The sequence below is a fragment of the Chlorocebus sabaeus genome, chromosome 1, assembly GCF_047675955.1.
Source record: "Chlorocebus sabaeus isolate Y175 chromosome 1, mChlSab1.0.hap1, whole genome shotgun sequence".
In the NCBI taxonomy this organism is placed as follows: Eukaryota; Metazoa; Chordata; class Mammalia; order Primates; family Cercopithecidae; genus Chlorocebus; species Chlorocebus sabaeus.
In genome coordinates, this window is record NC_132904.1 from 120,599,724 (window position 1) to 120,615,855 (window position 16,132).

The 16,132-nt window shown below is 54.6% G+C and overlaps 2 protein-coding genes across 2 annotated transcripts; both read right to left on the minus strand.

The window, feature by feature from the left end:
* Positions 1-15: 15 nt before the first annotated feature.
* Positions 16-5,511, minus strand: VSIG2 (V-set and immunoglobulin domain containing 2). The gene is made up of 7 exons (XM_008021343.3): positions 4,540-5,511; positions 3,885-4,042; positions 3,154-3,361; positions 2,166-2,324; positions 1,168-1,287; positions 918-1,062; positions 16-211 (listed from the first exon to the last, which is right to left on the minus strand). Exons 1-7 carry the CDS (start codon positions 4,610-4,612, stop codon positions 79-81), a joined length of 996 nt encoding a protein of 331 aa, XP_008019534.2. The 5' UTR covers positions 4,613-5,511; the 3' UTR covers positions 16-78.
* A 113-nt stretch (positions 5,512-5,624) lies between these two features.
* ESAM (endothelial cell adhesion molecule) lies at positions 5,625-14,592 on the minus strand. The gene is made up of 7 exons (XM_008021342.3): positions 14,388-14,592; positions 10,655-10,833; positions 8,854-9,055; positions 8,518-8,673; positions 7,125-7,247; positions 6,698-6,824; positions 5,625-6,445 (listed from the first exon to the last, which is right to left on the minus strand). Exons 1-7 carry the CDS (start codon positions 14,455-14,457, stop codon positions 6,130-6,132), a joined length of 1,173 nt encoding a protein of 390 aa, XP_008019533.1. The 5' UTR covers positions 14,458-14,592; the 3' UTR covers positions 5,625-6,129.
* Between the last annotated feature and the right edge of the window lie 1,540 nt (positions 14,593-16,132).

The window sequence follows — 16,132 nt, forward strand, 5'->3', positions numbered from 1 at the left end:
AAGAAGGAGACAGTATGGTACCCATAGACTTTAATTATTGATATTCCCCCTCACCGCCCTCCCAGGGATTGGGAGAAGTCACACAATCATAGGGAGCTTGGACTTGGTGGTTGTCACGGTGCTGGCAGACGAGGGTCTTTCCAGGAACCCCTTGCTAGAATCAGCCCTCATAGAAGTGTGCTCAGAGATCCCAGGAGCGATGGCATCCTCCCTGATGGGTATAGGCAAGTTCTTAGTGAACAGTAGAAGCCTCCTGCAGAGGAGGGCCATCCTCTAACCTGGGGACTTTTAAATTTCACTGTGCTTGAGAATAATCTGCAGAACTTTGGTTAAAATGAAGTTTCTGGGCCTCATCACTCCCTAACACACAACTCTAGGAAGGCTAGGAGTGGCCTGAATCTGAATGTATAACTAGTTCCCGGTGATTTCTGTCCAGGTAATCTGAGGACTCCACCTGGAGAAATATTGCTCTGATCTCTATCCTAGACCCTGACTGGCAACTAAAGTGGATGACAGAGGCAGCTTCTCCTCCCCTTTCCTGATTGATTTCCTCCACAGAAGAACTGAACTCAGCTGACTGCTCAGGACAAATCCAGCTCCCGGCATCTACAAGCCACTACTCCTCCCAGGTGGTTCAGAACAGAAAAGTAAACTTTGTTAATAATGAGGAGGGGCAGGGCAGTCCTGCAAACTGAGCTTCCCTGCCACAGCTTTTACCAGCCACTCCACCCTGTACTGCTTGCCTGCACCCTCAAATACACAGGTTATACTGCTGCCACCAGCAAATCCCAGGGCTGAACAACACCTCCTACCCCTAAACACACTGAACGATGTTGGAGTTTGAGGACTGCAGGCACCTGCTTTTAACCCAAGCCCCTTCCTCCCTCCTTGCACCATCCCCCAGCCCTCCTGCTCACCGAAGGTCACTACCCCCATATGTCTCCTTGGGCTTCTTCCCCCTCTCTTTGTGGAACCTGATCAGACAGAACACAGCAACTGACAGCAACAGCACGACCAGGAGCACCCCAATCAGAGCTCCGGCCACTCGGCCTTCGGAGGGTTCTAAGGAGATACAGGACCTTCAGAGTTGCAGGCTTTCCTCGGCCCACCAGCCGACAGCTTCCCCAACACAAGGCTGCTGGCCTGGCCTCCACCCAGCATCCCTACCGGTCACAGAGAGGGTCAGCTCACAGGATGCACTGCCCATCTGGTTGGTGGCCACACAGCGGTAGGTGCCCGAGGAGGTCAGGGAGAGGTTGGTGAGAATGAGCTGGCCAGACACCTCATCTAGAGGATGAAGAGGAAGTGTTCTGCGGCCCATTCAACTCAGTGAGCACCTCTATGAGGACAGCACATTTCATGTCATCCTTACAACAATCCTGTCAGGGAGGAACTAATTTTTTTTTTTTTTAATTGGTGGGGAAACCAGTTCAGAAGAAGGAAGTAGTGTATCTGAGGAGATCCAGAGAGGAATTCCAAAGCTGCTACAACTTACCTGTTCTTTCCACCCTACATAGCTGCCTTTTTGGGAGGAGGAGGACTGTACACTCATGAAGGATTCAGAAACTGGCCATGGAGTCAGGGTGGGGTGCTTACTAGCTGATGTCAGGTTCCTGGTTTGGGGTAAAAAGGCTTGATTGCTAGAAACTGCATCCTGTAGGGTGGCTCTAAGTGGACACAAATGCTTTTCTAAACTGTTTACCTTTGCCTGAGAAGGCAAAGCACATACCAGGAGATGATCTAGGGGTGGCTCGTTCATTTCTAGATTGATAAAGGAGTTTGCTGGGGCTGGAGAGAACAACTGAATCCAGGAAGAGGAAGCTGAGAAACTAAGGCTCCTCCAAAGAAACTGGTTAAAAGATTCAAGACAGTCCGTGCTACTCTGCCTCAGTTTCCTCTCTAGGAAGTTTGGAAGTGATCCATGACCCTTAGGAAACCTAAAAGAAATCTCCCCATGGCAGATGGGTGGGCATCAACAGAATGCTCCCTGCCCTCTCCTTTCTTCCAGGATATCAGTAATATATTCAGCTTGAGAAATACTCCCAGGATCACCCAGCCACACACTGTGCAGGAAGACAGGCAGGAGGGAATCATACAGGAAGCCAAGGAAGAGGCAGATTTGCCCAGGTCTCCAGTCCCCTCTTGCTGATGCCCTGGGCCCTTACCTTGAACCATGCTGCCAGGAGAAGGTGTAGGAAAAGATTCAAGACGCACCCAGTTGTACACTGGCTTGGGAGCCCCCTCGGAAGAGCTGCATCTCAGTGCAGTAGAGCCTCCCACAGAGGTTTGTCCACTCTGACTGCATAAGGGATTACTGGGGGGAACTGCAAAAAACAGAAAGTTCCTCAGCAATCTTCCAACCCCACTCCCAACTTCATTAGGTGCTACATTCTTTACTTCAATACCCCAATCAAACAGTGGTCCTCTTGTGTCCACACACCACTGCATCCCCAGGAACTGAGAGATTTCCACTATTGGAAATTCTGATTGTTAGAGAAAACTCTTCCTCATGTTGAGCCAAAATGTGTGTTAACATAATATCCACCCATTGGTTTCAGTTCCTGCCCTTTGGGCCCACAAAGAGAAATTAAAATCTCTCCTCCACATGACAGCCCTTCAGATAGTTGAATCCAGCAGTCATACACCCATCCTAGGCCTTCTCTTTTCCATCTAAACACTGCCAGCCTCTTTGATAGTTTTTGTGGTTGCTCATCTCTGAACAGGCTCTAGTTTGGGTTGAGACAGAAGCTCTGAGCACAAAGTTGCTGCTCAGTAATATCGGCCCTTGTTCCTTTGATGGCCACTCCCCTTCTCTGCCACTGACCTTGGGAGGGACAGAATCCAACTACCAATGAGAGGCTCCCCCATGATGGAGCTTCTGGGAGCAGACTCAGATCCCCACGTATGGGAAGGGCTTTCTCTCCCACCCTCTGTTATTAGGCTCTGATGGAGGAGATGCTGTCAGTGGAGGGTGGAGTTGGAGTATGACCATCTGGATTAGAAGACTTGAAGAGAGAGTATTTTCGCTTGGGGCCCCCAGTGCAGTTGTGTGCTTAGGTCAAAAGTCAGAAACTGGAGATTTAGCAGGACCAGTGCAAACCCCCCCCAGTATGTGAAAGAGTATGTGGCTCGTGGATCCCCAGCCTGCCTTACCCAGCACAGTAAGGTTGATTAGCCCCAACCCATTGGTGTAGAAATCTGGTGGGTTGTTGACTTGGCAGAGGTAGGTTCCTGTATCTGATGGGTGGACGTCAGTCAGTTTCAGTGTGGCCACCCCCACTGTGGGGGGGTTCTGAAGCAGGCTGACCCGCTTTGACTTAGAACCAGTTGGATATAGTTGGCCATTGGTGAAGTACAGGATCTGGGAAGAGGCAGAAGACACACATATGTGCCTTTTTCTGCCTGGCATCAACTCTACAGTCCTTCCTCATCAAAGTGGGTATAAGAGGCCCCTGACTTACATCAGCCAGGGAGCTGACACCCTGTAGCTGGAACCTCAAAGGTCTCTCTGTTCCCAAACACCACCCCCTTTTAGGTGCTAAATGAACCTGATCCATTGGTCTCCCTCTCTCTCTCTCTCCCCCCCCCATCTTTATCTCTCTAAGAGAGAGGCAGAAGAGGCAGCATATTATCTTGGTATCAGTCACAACACCTTAGTGTCAATGGATACACTAAGGCAGGGGAGTTGGAAATAGGATCTATGGGAGAGGAAAGGAAGATATAGGGTCAGGCAGACTGCAGCTCTGAAAAGATCTTGGGAGAGCCCACTTACCTTTTCATCCAAGCATACTGATCCCCAAACGCCCCCTCCCTCCCCCATGCCCTCTTCCTGGGCTCCTGTCCCTCCAGGCTAACCCAGCTTCATGCAGTTGCTCATAGCTCACTGGATGGGACTCAGAGATGGGCTTCCCAGGCTGCACAAAGCTCCACTCCAGGGCGAAGCTGTCTCCCACCGACGTGCTGTAGGTGCAGGTCAGCTCGGCTGTCTTCCCCAGGGGCGTGCTCAGCGGCTCCGTGGGTACCTTCACCTCCACAGCCAGCCCTGGGGCCAGGGACCAGAGGGAGGTAGGAACCCAAATTCCAGTGATCTGGAGGGTCGGGCCCACCCCCGGGCATCTACATTGGAAGCTGGGGGCTCCCTCCCCAGAGCACAATGCTCTCCCCTCAATCCAACCGCTCCCTTCCCAAAACCTGAGGTTTCCGGGAGGTGCCGGGTCTTTGTGGGTAAAAGAGCCGGAACCGGGCCAGGTAAGACGGTTTGTGTGTTTAGCAGAGAAAGGAAAACACTAACTCTGCGGCGGGGTGGTTCAGGCCTGTGCGGTGGAGAGGCCGAACTCGCCCGCCGGCCTGGGGGCCTCTCTCCTCCCCACTCCGGGCCTTCGACACCCCCTCCCCGGCCTCACCCCAGGCGCCTTAGGGCCCCTGAGGCCCACGGCAGCCTCATCTGGCCTGGCGGGGACAGAGTGGGTCCCAAGGAGCCCGGGAAGCCAGGCCTATGCCCCCCAGTTCTCGCCGTGGTCCCGCCTGGCCCCTCCTCACCACTCAGGCACAGGAAGCCTAGCAGGGCCCCGCAGAGAAAGGGCCCCGGGAGCTCGGCCATGGTCGCGTCCATCCGTCCTGTCCTGCTCCTGCCAGGTGGGCGATTAAGGTCGGTATGGGTGTCGGGGAGGGAAGGGAGCACCCAAGGGTAGCCGCCCGGGCTGGGCAGGAGCGAGACTGGTATCTCAGAGCAAACAGGGGAGAGGCCGGCACCGCAGGTTAAAAAAAAAAAAAAAAAAAAAGTGGGCCTCCCTCCTCTCTTCCAGCCCCAATTCTGCAATCTCTCTATCCCTGCTCCCTCCTTCCTTCCTCTTCTCCCCAAAGTCTGAAGCTGTCAGGCCTTGGGAAAAGGGCTGGGCTTGGTGTGGGCCTTCTGCAGAGAGGGGCTCAGCACTGGAGCTCCGGGAGGAAAGCTGACTTTGGAAGGTGTCCTGATACCCCAGAGCTGGCAAGTGGGGTCCCCACCTCGGAGCCTCACTATCAGTGTGAGCCCCAGGCCGCAGACCCTTTCTGTCCACGCTGCTTTTCATTTCACCACTTACTGAGGTAGGAGTCTCTGTGGAAATGAGCACCTCTCCATTTCCACAGCCACTCCATTTTAGGGGCAGAGAAACTGAGACCTAAAGGAGACCCCACCCTTGGTAGGAAAAAACATGGCAGAATTTGGACAGACCTGCACCCATACTATGCCCAGCTCTCCCTCAGTAACAACAGAGATCTCTTCCAGATGGGCAAGAAGTGTTTTTGTTAAGAATTCCGTGGTGTGGGAGAGGAGCCCTCCTGAGCTTCCTCTTCCCTGTCCCTGAAGAGGAAGCAGATGAGGTACACGCACCCCGGAGCCAGGAGCACTCAAGCTCCAGCAGAAAGCTACCAGCTCCATCCCTCTGCTGTTCAGAGTAGCTCAGAGTCTCCTCCTCTTCTCCAGGTGACAAACAAGGACCCTTCTAAACACTGGAAGAGCTGCTCTGAGCCTGTGGGGAGAAGCCCTCCTGGGCACACAGCTCGGGAAGGGGTCCACTTTGCGTGCTCCTGAAGCTTCATTTCTAGAATTCTTAGTTTGAAAAGGCAACTTGTTTCTTATCCCATACATACATTATGTGTCTTTATTGAAATTTGCAAATGAAAACAACACATATTTCATGTTAGTTTTAAAAATACATTCCCTATCCTCTGCCCCAGTAAAACCTAACCAAGCCAGCCTGACAGGTTATATCAATACAGGGAGCTGGAGTGGGAGCAAAGGGTGGTGTTAGATAGCGGTGGGGTACAGATCAACGGGGCCTGGGAGACTCAGTAACTGGAAGTCTCTGCCACTCACTCTTGGTGAGTAGTTAATTTCAGCAGCTGGCTTCACAGGGAGGAGTCAGGGGTGGGTGGAGTCTCCTCCCAATTCCAGATCCACTTCCTCTTCTTCTATCTCCTGGACACTTAGGTCTTACTGAGACAGTTTTCCCACAGTAAAGAGAGGTGGGGGCAGAGTACTAAGGGTCTGGAGTGTGATTACTCTCCCATGACTCAGGCCTCTGTGCTAGAGGTGACCCCTATAGGAAAGAGAGACCCCAAATCCTTTGCCAATGAGTGGCAGGGTCATCACACCAGAGAGCCAGCTTGACTCTGGGCGGGCACCATCACAGGCACAGCACCCATGCGGCTCAAGCCAGAGGAAGAAACTCCACCAGGGATGGGAGATACTGGTTGAGGGTTGGCCCCGTCTGTTGTGGGCAGTCTTGGTGAGGGCAGAGCCTGGCTGGAGAGACTGGGCGTGGGGGTCAATGCACCAGGCCTGGGAGGGCCGTGGGGTGGCCGGAGGGCTCGTGCGGAGGTGACAGAGGAAAGGGTCCCATTCTTGGAGATTGTGTCTGAGCTCTTGGGCCAGGGCAGGGTCCGGGGAGCAATGGCATCCTCCCTAGTCATCAAAGAAATAACAAGAGGTCAGAAGTGGGAGGGGGAAGGAGGAGAGCATTTCTACACGCTTGGTCTTATATGCCACCTCTCCCTGCACACTTCAATACTCCTTTCCCTCTCCCTTAAAATCTGCCCATAGGAATGATGTTTCAGCCACTGAGCCCATTCCAGTAGATGAGAGGCGCCTGAATTCCCAGACTCTGTGAGGAGAGCAGGGAGAGCCCCCACTGCAGCAGAGACCAGGGACACTTACTTGATGTCATTGGCTGGCTCCTCCAGGGCCTTGCCCCGGCGGTGGTACAAAAGGACCACCCCAGCCAGCAACCCCAGTCCAACCAGGGTACCCACAACAGCTCCAGCAACCACTGCAGCTCCAGGCCCTGGAAAAGGCATCGTGTTAGAGGGGGACACCCAGCTGAGGGGTTCCCACCCCTCTCCAATCCCACTCCCCCTACCCCTTCTGCCACCATACACATTCCCTCTTTTTCCCTGTCAAGGAGAGGGGTGGCTGTTGAGCAGGAAATGACTGGTCGCTGACCAACCATTTGTACAAACATTTGATCAGGGCAAGCTCCATGCCCTGTTACAATGAGAGGCCTCAGCAGACAGGCCTCCTCCCCACTTGCAACCCCTCCCCCACCATTGACCACTCTTCTTCACCACACTTACCCCTCACTGACCTGTGCTCACTTCCAGGGTCACATTACACTGGGCAGTGCCCACCTCATTGTGGGCCTTGCAGACATAGACTCCAGCCATGGAAGAGGAAAGGTTCGTGAGACTTAAAGACCCACGGATGACATCTGTGGACACAATTTAGCCATCAGTCCAGGGACCCTCTTTCCCATTAAAAAAAAAAAAATATATATATATATATATATTTTCCCTCCTCTGGAATGTCCCCTTTGACCCTCTGGGAGTCATGGCTTGTCTATTCCCTGACTGGGGGAGAGGTGTGACAGCTGGGCTCGGCTCCTAGCTGCAGACTGGCTAGCGCAATAACCTCTATTCCCACTCCTCAGTCAGAGCCCCCAGTGGATATCCAACAGGAGGCCGCAGAGAAAGTGATGCAAAACAGCAACCAAAACACCATTTTACTTTTATTTCGGCAAGACAGCGTGATGAGAGAGAAAGAACACTGGGGTAGGAACTGGTAAACATGGGTTCCAGAACAGGCCGTGTGACTGACTTTAAGCAAGGTAGTTGATATCTGAGGGTCTCCATCTCTTCATCTGTACAATGGGGACAATATGACCTACCTAATGGTGTTGAAAGAACAATATGAACTAATCATTATAACAGTGAGTGTTTATTGGCTGCTTACCCTGTGCCAAAGACTACTCTAGATTCTTTATGTGTATGCACTTACCACAATTTCCCAACAAACTTGTGAGGTAATAAAGATTATTTTTAAAAAAGAAAAAGCTACTGTTATAAAAATGGTCATGTGAAAAGTAGAAACAGAGGTAAAATGAAAATCCATATTTCCACAACCTAGATCCAACAGTTGCTAACTTTTTGCCATATTTATTTGATTTCTTTCTTTTACTTAGACATTTTAAAGTAAACACTTCAGCATAAATCTCCAAAAAAGAAGTATGCTGTCCCATATAACCACAATAGCATTGCCATGCCTAGGAAATTAATAAAATAACTATCTAAAATCATCGAATACTTCATATTAAAAATCTTTCAGTTATCCCTAAAATACTTTTTTATAACTGGTGTGTTCAAGTCACACTAATGAGTTCAAGCTGATGCGTGTAAAATCCGCATTTTACAAATTTGGGAATGAAGGCACTGAGTCACACTGCTAGTCACTAGAAGAGCTGGAATTTGAACACAGAGACTCCAGCTATAGAGCCCCTTTCTTGACAGTATACACAGTGAACGCACCTAACACAATACCTGCCCTGGCAGGGCATCTTTCTCTGCCCCCATCCTCCCCACACCCTCCTCCTCCTCCCCAGTGCTTGTCAGCATTGGCTTCCCTTTTCACCCCAGTCCCTGTGGTACCTCCCATCTTTCCCCTTCCCCAGCCACAGTCTCGGCTGTTTCCAGAAGTGTCCTCACCTAACACTGGTGCAAAGAAAGTCTGGAAGGATGGAAGCTGCCGATCCCACTGGTATTGGACAGCGGGCTTACTCCTTGGAGACTGGCAACTCAGGGTCACGTTGGCCCCCACACGGGGCACACCCTGGAGACGGCAGGATGGAGGAGCTGGAGGGACTGGGCAGGGGGAGACAGATTAAAACCACAACCAGGAGACTCACAGATCCTCTCCCTCTGCCCTGCACCCTTCTGTCACTTCATTTGTCCCTCCTCCAACTCTTGCCCTTTAGGAGAGAGACTCACCAGACCTCCCAGTGTGGGTGGGGAGGGGTCTGGAAGTCTGTGCTTCTCACTCACCCAGCACATTGAGTTCTAAGGTTTTGATGCTATGGCCGCTAGCTTGGCCGTTTTTGTCTTGCACATTCACGGAACAGCTGTAGGGGCCAGAGTCTTTCTCCTGGAGACCCTCCAGTCGCAGGGACAGGTTCCGGGAGGGCATGGAGTAGACCAAGGATACTCCAGGTTTGCTTGTTGTGACCCCATTGATGTAGGACAACACCTGGTGTGGGGCATAATACATCCCTACCATTACTACATGTGTATACCGTGCCTACAGGCTCAGCCAATCTCCCTCCCCCAACTGGCATTCTCCACATGCCCCTCACATGCACCCATTCTTCTAACCTGAACCAGCTCCCCATTCACCTTTTGTCCCTAGCCCCTCTCACTGCCCCGGGTCCTCTTCACCAGAACAGTTCTTGGTTCCCGTACATTGTCTCATCTCCCAATTGCAGTGTTTAGAAAGGTGACATAATAGTGGGAGGAGGGACAATGTAAATAGGAGGTGTGTATGCATGCAACTCAGACTGCTGGGGTGGATCCAGGTTTGTAAGACCTGAAACTTACACAATGGGGGGAGACATCTTCGAGAAAAAAAATATGAAAAATATATTTAAAAAGTATCAAATGAGGCTAGGCACATTGGCTCATGCCTGTGAGCACTTTGGGAGGCCGAGGCAGGTGGATTGCTTGAGTCCAAGATTCAAGACCAACCTGGGCAATATGGTGAAACAGTCTCTACAAAAAATACAAAAATTAGCCTAGCATGGTGATGTGTGCTTGTAGTCCCAGTCACTCAGGGGGCTGAGGTGGAAGGATTACTTGAGCAGGAGCGGTAGAGGCTGTAGTGAGCCAAGACTGCACCATTGCACTCCAACCTGGGCAACAGAATGAGACCCTTGTCTCAAAAAAATCCAAATGACTTCCTTGAACACAGTTTTCAGGGGTTCTGAACATTGTTTCGTTCTCTTCTGGGTAAACCTGTATTTGGATGTAAACCAGGTGTCAAGACAGATGGGCGGGAGACTGTGAGAAGAGATGGTCTCTTGGTTTTTGAGGTGGTATAAAGGGGGGCAAGGTGACAGATGAGAATTATTTGGAAAGAGTAGTGGCCTGTGACTCGACAGTATTCAAAGCAGAGAATGTGAAAGCAGAAATATGCTCTTTTTTTTTTTTTTCAGACAGAATCTCACTCTGTTGCCCAGGCTGAAGTGCAGTGGCTGGATTTTGGTTCACTGCAACCTCTGCCTGTGGATTCAAGTGATTCTCCTGCCTCAGCCTCCCAAGTAGCTGGGATTACAGTCAGGTGCCACCATGTCCGACAAATTTTTGTATTTTTAGCAGAGACGGGGGTTTCACTATGTTGGCCAGGCTGCTCTGGAACTCTTGGCCTCAAGTGATGTGCCCACCTCAGCCTCCCAAAGTGCTGGGATTACAGGTGTGAGCCACCGCGCCAGGCCAGAAATATGCTTTTACAAGTCGTGTGTGTTACCTCCCCTAAGCGTTTCCCAGTCCTCCACTTCCATTTTTTCCCTCCTCCTCTCCACCCCCATAACCAAGTAAAATGCCTCTCCACTTTTACAGTATTTTGTGTGCTGGATTTTTAGGGAAAGTCGGCAAAAGATAATTGTTTGGGAAGTCTCCCATATCAGAACAAAAACTGAACCGGTGAAGACTTCTGCTCTTCCCTGAAACTCCTTCCCCGGCCCCCATTCCCCGGCCCCCATTCCCTCTCTACCCCTCCCACCCCTACCAGCTCTTTGCTTACAACCCCCGCTGGGCGCAACTTGCCGCTGGCTGAGAGGCGTTCCTCCCTCACCTGATCCTCCTTTTCTTTATCTTTGAAGAACCACATCACAAAGGGCACCTCCCCTGGCTGGGCTGAAGACACCTCCGCGTGCAAGGTGTACCACGCTGGAAGCACCACTTCCCCTCCCTCCACCGCCTGCAACTGGTTGGCGGGCAAGTGCAGCTGCAGCTCGGCCCGCGAGGGGGGCGCTGGAGACAAGAGCGAGGCGTGAGTGCCCAGGACCCGCTCCCAGCTCTGCACGCGCACCCTGCCCCACGCGGCTCCACGAGAGAGTGAGGAAAGTCGCTCTAACAGGAAAGAGGAACCTTGCGGGGTCCGGCCCCTGGAGGCCTCAAGGAGTGCCCAGGGACCACTGGTTCAGTGTCCTTCCCATTTCATCACGACTTCACCGACAGCCTCTGCGGTTGTAGCGGGGATGGGGACACATTTCTATGCATTTATTCGTATCCAGAGGTGTAGATTTCTGAGCATCAAAGAAAGGGGGCAGATTTCCAGCGAGGAGGGGCAGATATCAGGAGAAAGGGCAGATCGACTGTTTCTGTTGTACCTTCCACGTAGCCCACTTGCTTCCCTAGTTTTCCTGAGCGAGAGCCAAGGGAGAGTAGTGATGCTGCTCAGGGCCGCCAGGGTCCCTCACTCCTGAGTTCCCGACGGGCGGAGGGGTTTGGGAGGCCGCCTGGTTACCTGTTAACCCTGCGGCTCCTTCTGAACTTGCCAAGAGCTGGAGAGAGCAGAGCGGCCCAGCGCCCAAGCCTGACCCGGTGAATGCGATGCTCCTCGCACTCCCGCGCAATCCCAGAAGCGGACTTCCCTTGGAAAACGGAGAGTTGAAACCCAGAAATCTCCTCGGAGCCCTTCTGGGGTCCGGGCGATCTGGGCAGAGAACTCTCGGGTGGCAAGGAATTAAGGGCAGCGCGAACGACGGTCTCCGGACAAGTATAAAGCCTCCCCTGAGTGTGTCCGGCACTCGGGGTGGACCGGGGTGTTGGTCTCGAGGAGGGGGCTATTGTTTGCACCACGGCGTCCTGAAATACTCATCCTTTGCCCTTTGGGGAGGCAACAGAGCAGTCAACTGGTAAGCCCTTTGGGGAATAACCTCGGGCTTGCACACGGCCAGGCCTGAGGATGCTGGCTGCTCTAGTCCCGGGCCCTACTCCCTCCAGGCCTCGGCCCTCTGCCTCGGAGCAGAAGACGCCACCTCTGCGTGGCGAGCAGGCGGCCAAGGCCGCGGGAAGAGGCCGCAGCCAGGCCCGCTCTCCACCCTCACCCTCGGAGAGCCAGGCTGAAGGCCTCTAAGGCCTGGGAGCCGATCCGGCCAGGATGCAGGCCACCCCCACCGCTTCCCGGCGGCGCCGTCCAGAACCCCCACCCCTGTTACTTGGCCTTCGCAGCATCCCCCTTCTCATTTCCTGGAGGATCTCTGTGGTCCGGGCAGGAAATTTGTACCCAGTGATAAGACAGAAGACAATGAAGGGGGGGCCACTAGACCGGAGGCTCTACGGGAGGAAACAGTCCCCGCCTCAAGGAGCTGGACGCTCCCTGGGGACCCGGCCCGCTGCCATTCCGCCGAGGCCGGGCACGCCTGGAGCCTGCAGGTGCTGCCGGCTCTTCCCCAGCCTTTCTACCAGGCGCAGCGAGCGGCCAGAAGCGGTTTCCGCCAGGAAACGGCCTGAGGCCCAAAAGGGGCGCGCGCTTCCTTCACCTTGTGGACCACCGGCGACCTCCCCAGGTCCCACATTTATAATTCCACTCTCCAGAAGGCAGAGGAGAGTGGAGAGAGATAGTAACGGACACACTGGGGTCTGGGCACATGCTCCTTGCCCTTCGCCCTGTCAGAAACTAGGAACAGAAGAGGGCCTGGGGCTTTTCTGCTCTGTCCTGGGTGTCTGCTGGCTTGGAAGTGACCCAACTGGTCCCTTTTCTTCGGTCCCAGGGTCCACGGAGCCACTGGGAGAGAAAAGGAGGCTGGTTGGGTCTCAGAGGACACTGGGACAGCCCAAGAAGGGGACCCTTTCGGCCCACAGCCCTCTCCGAGGCCAGCGTGAGGGAGCCGGCAGGGGCCTAAGGAGAGCGAAATGGGCCCGCTCCCCAGGGCAACTATTTTTAGTCTCCGTCTTTCTCTGAGAAACTCCCCCCGCGGGCTTCTCACGCCCCAGGGGCAGCGGCGCTGAGCCGCGGAGGAGCGTGCTGAGGCGGAGAGCCTCCTCGGGAGCCCAGAAGAGCGGAGCCGGGCGCCCGCCCGTTGCCCCGCGGTCACCAGTGCCATTTAACCCTCGAGTGGCTGGCGGGAACTGGGCAACCCCCAGGGGAGCCGATAGGAACTTTTGAGTCCAGGTCTTCAGTATGACGAACGGAGGCCCAAAGCTGGGGTAGGACACAAGGTTGCAGATGAGCAGCAGGTGAAGCCTGGGACACTCAGGCAGCCAACTGGAACTGTCCTCCCTCGCTTCAGAGATTCCTCCAGCCCCCACCCCCCACAAGGAAGGGGGATAGAGTTGGGGTGGAATGCAGAAGGAACAGAGCTGAAGTTGAAGTTGGGAAGGCGGGGATGAGATGTTTGAGGGATCCTGGAGCAGGCCCACCAAGCCCAGAGGGACAGAAGACTACTGCGGGCTTTGGTGTGGCCTGGGGGGCTGTACTTGAGACCCACTTTATCCAAGGACTGTAATATTGCATGCCCCAACAACTGTGGAGCACAGAACAGGCTAAAGGGGACACTAGTGATCCTCATCTCAGTCCTCATCATTGTGGCTGAATTTCACTCTACAGCTTTCCAGGCCTTACTTGTCCTGACATCCTGCAACCTGAGAAATGAGTTAAAGTCAATATAGCTAAACCCACCCTTCACTCCCATTCGAGATCCTTGAAGGGGGATGGCAAGAAAGCTGAGGGATAGCAAGTGAAACAGCTTCAAAGGGCCTAGTCCCGCCGGGTCCTTCTCTCCCAGGTGGAGTTCTGAGCCACCCCAGCTTCAGCTGAAGCCAGCGCGCCTGGAGGCCTCCAAGGCTTCCCAAACCCTTGCTCCAAGGAGGTTCCCTTCCTGACCTTTGGCCACCCTCCTCTCAATTTCCCCTCATCCCTTTGGCTCTGGGAACCAATAGGGGTGGTGGGCCTGGAGGGGGGGGGGGTCACAATTCTGTTTCTCTGTGCGTTTGAACCCCTCCCCCATTTCCTGTGTCCCAAATGACCTCACAGTCGTCCTTTTGGGGCACCTCCCTTGATTCCCAGGGCAGGAAGCAGGAGGGAGCAAGAGAGAGGATCTGCGCTGGGGAATTGACACAAAGTGCGTGTGTCAAGCCTGGGGACCAGAGGTATTTCCCCGGGGGATCTTCCTCATCAGCTTGTATGTGGGGTCGGGGATGAGAGGGGGCTAGAGTTAAGTCCTTAAGCTCTTTAGCCAGTGTCTCATCTAGCGGCTCAGCTCATCCGGCTCTGCTGGGTGGGGGGTGGGGAGTGGACAGGGTGAGCAACGGTTCCGATAATTCACCCCAGAGGTATCCAGGTCTTGCGAGAGATGCCGTTACCTCCCCCAGCCATCCGCCCCCACACCCAAACTGGGAGCTGTCCCCGCCAAAGCGAGAAGTCAGCGCCAGCCAGCGATGCCCTGGAGTGGGATTAGGAGGTCAGGGGAGGAGGGCGAGTCGTGGGACCCAGTTCCGCAGCAGTGGCCAAAGTTCTCCCTCAGGGTCGAACTCACCCCATCCCGCATCCCAAGTCCCCTCCAGGTCCGGGTTTCACTCACCGAGGGCACTCAGCCCCAGGAACAGAAACCGCAGCAAGTTGGTCACCAGGGGCCCCGGGAGGGAAATCATGGTCCTCCCTGGCCCGGACGGAGTCAGAGGCGCCAGCTGCGGGACGCACGGACCCGCAGGTGCCGAGGCTGCGCAGCGGCTGGAGCGTGCGCGGGAGCCGGGTCGCCGACACCCAGGGCGGCTCCAGCCCAAGTATGCGCGCCTGTGTGCCGGTGGCGGGGTGGGGACCGACGGCGACAGCGGGGCGGGGCATTCGAGGGGGCGGAGAGGTCGCTGTCCTCCCGGGCGGGGCGCGCGGGGTCCGCCGCCCGGGGGCGCCCCCAGCGCGCGGACGGCGGGATCCTGCGGCCTCTTCCAGGTCTGAACGCAGGGAGAGGTGAGGTAAGCTGTGATGCCCCACGAGCCAGCCAGGGAGTGGAGGGGGAAGAGGAGGCTCCAGAACTATCCTGAGCCATAACTTCCCCTTCCGCCAGGGTGGGATAGGAAGGGTGACCAGGAAGGGTGGGAAATTTGGGGACTATCCGAAGTCGGAACCACCCGTAACCCCTGACATATAAACGCTCCTGAGCTCTGGCTCCAACAACCCGCTCCAAGCTTGGGGGTGCCGCATCCCCGGCCCAATCAGGGCGGCCTTCCTGAAGGAGGAAGAGGGGAGCAGCATTTTCCAGCTGCAGGCAGAGGCCGGAGCGCCGGCCGCGCGGGCTCCTTTGTACCGCGGGAATCTGTGGCTTTCCTGGAGGCGGGGGCTGAGCGGCCACCGGAGCGCTGCAGCGAGGGCGACGGCAGAGGCCGCGCGGGAGCCCAGGGCGCGCGGGGAATCTTCACCTGCGGGCAGGAAAAAGCGCTCCGCGAGTTCCGCAGACCCCAACTCAGGCTGGAGGATTACCCCGGCCTGTGCCTCATATTCCGAGCAGGGAAGGTTGGCACAAAGTAGTCCCAGGAGCTGAGCGGGAAACTGAGGCAATGTGCATGCTGCTCCCAGCTTAGCCCCTGAAATGAGCGGCGTACAGGCCTGATGTTGACTGGGGAGGAGGGGCGGCTGCGAGAAGGAAGACAGGACAGTCTCTCCGTTTCTTCTTTATACCCCGAATTTTCAGTGCCTCCCATTCCCGCAGTGAAAGGCTCAGGCGCGCGCTGATCCTTTAATTCCCGAGACTAGATCTTGTTCGTTGTGAATTGAATTTAACGCCCCCCCTCCCCGCGCCATTCGGTCAAAAGGCACCTTTGCGCCCTCTGGCGGCCGCCGCTCCCTTACAGAAAGGCACGCACCTGTTATTGCTTTTCTGTCCAACAGCCAAAAAAAAAAAAAAAAAAAGAAAAAAGAAAAAAGAAAAGGAAAAAGAAAAAGATGCTTCAAACATCCCAGCACAGCTCAACCACCCAGCAAAGGTCAGTGAGGGCAGAAAGCATAACAACGATTTCCTGGCGCTGCCCGCGGCTGTCTGGGAAGAAAAGCAGCCAGGCCTGCGGGATTCCATTTACTGTACATAGTTCTGTTGTTTTAACAGAGTGTAGTCCCTGGGCCCACACCTCACACAAGGTCTTTTTCTATACAGTGCCCCATACGCCCTCTCAGCTGCTTCTTCCTAGTGTGATCTGCCTGGCTCCTCTTCAAATACCTGCCATGCAGTGACTTTGAGAAATGCCTATGCAAACACAAAATTGCTCATGCAAACCCTGGAATCTAGTACTTGGCAGCTCAGTGGAGGCAAAGACAACAGGAAGAGATACCTGC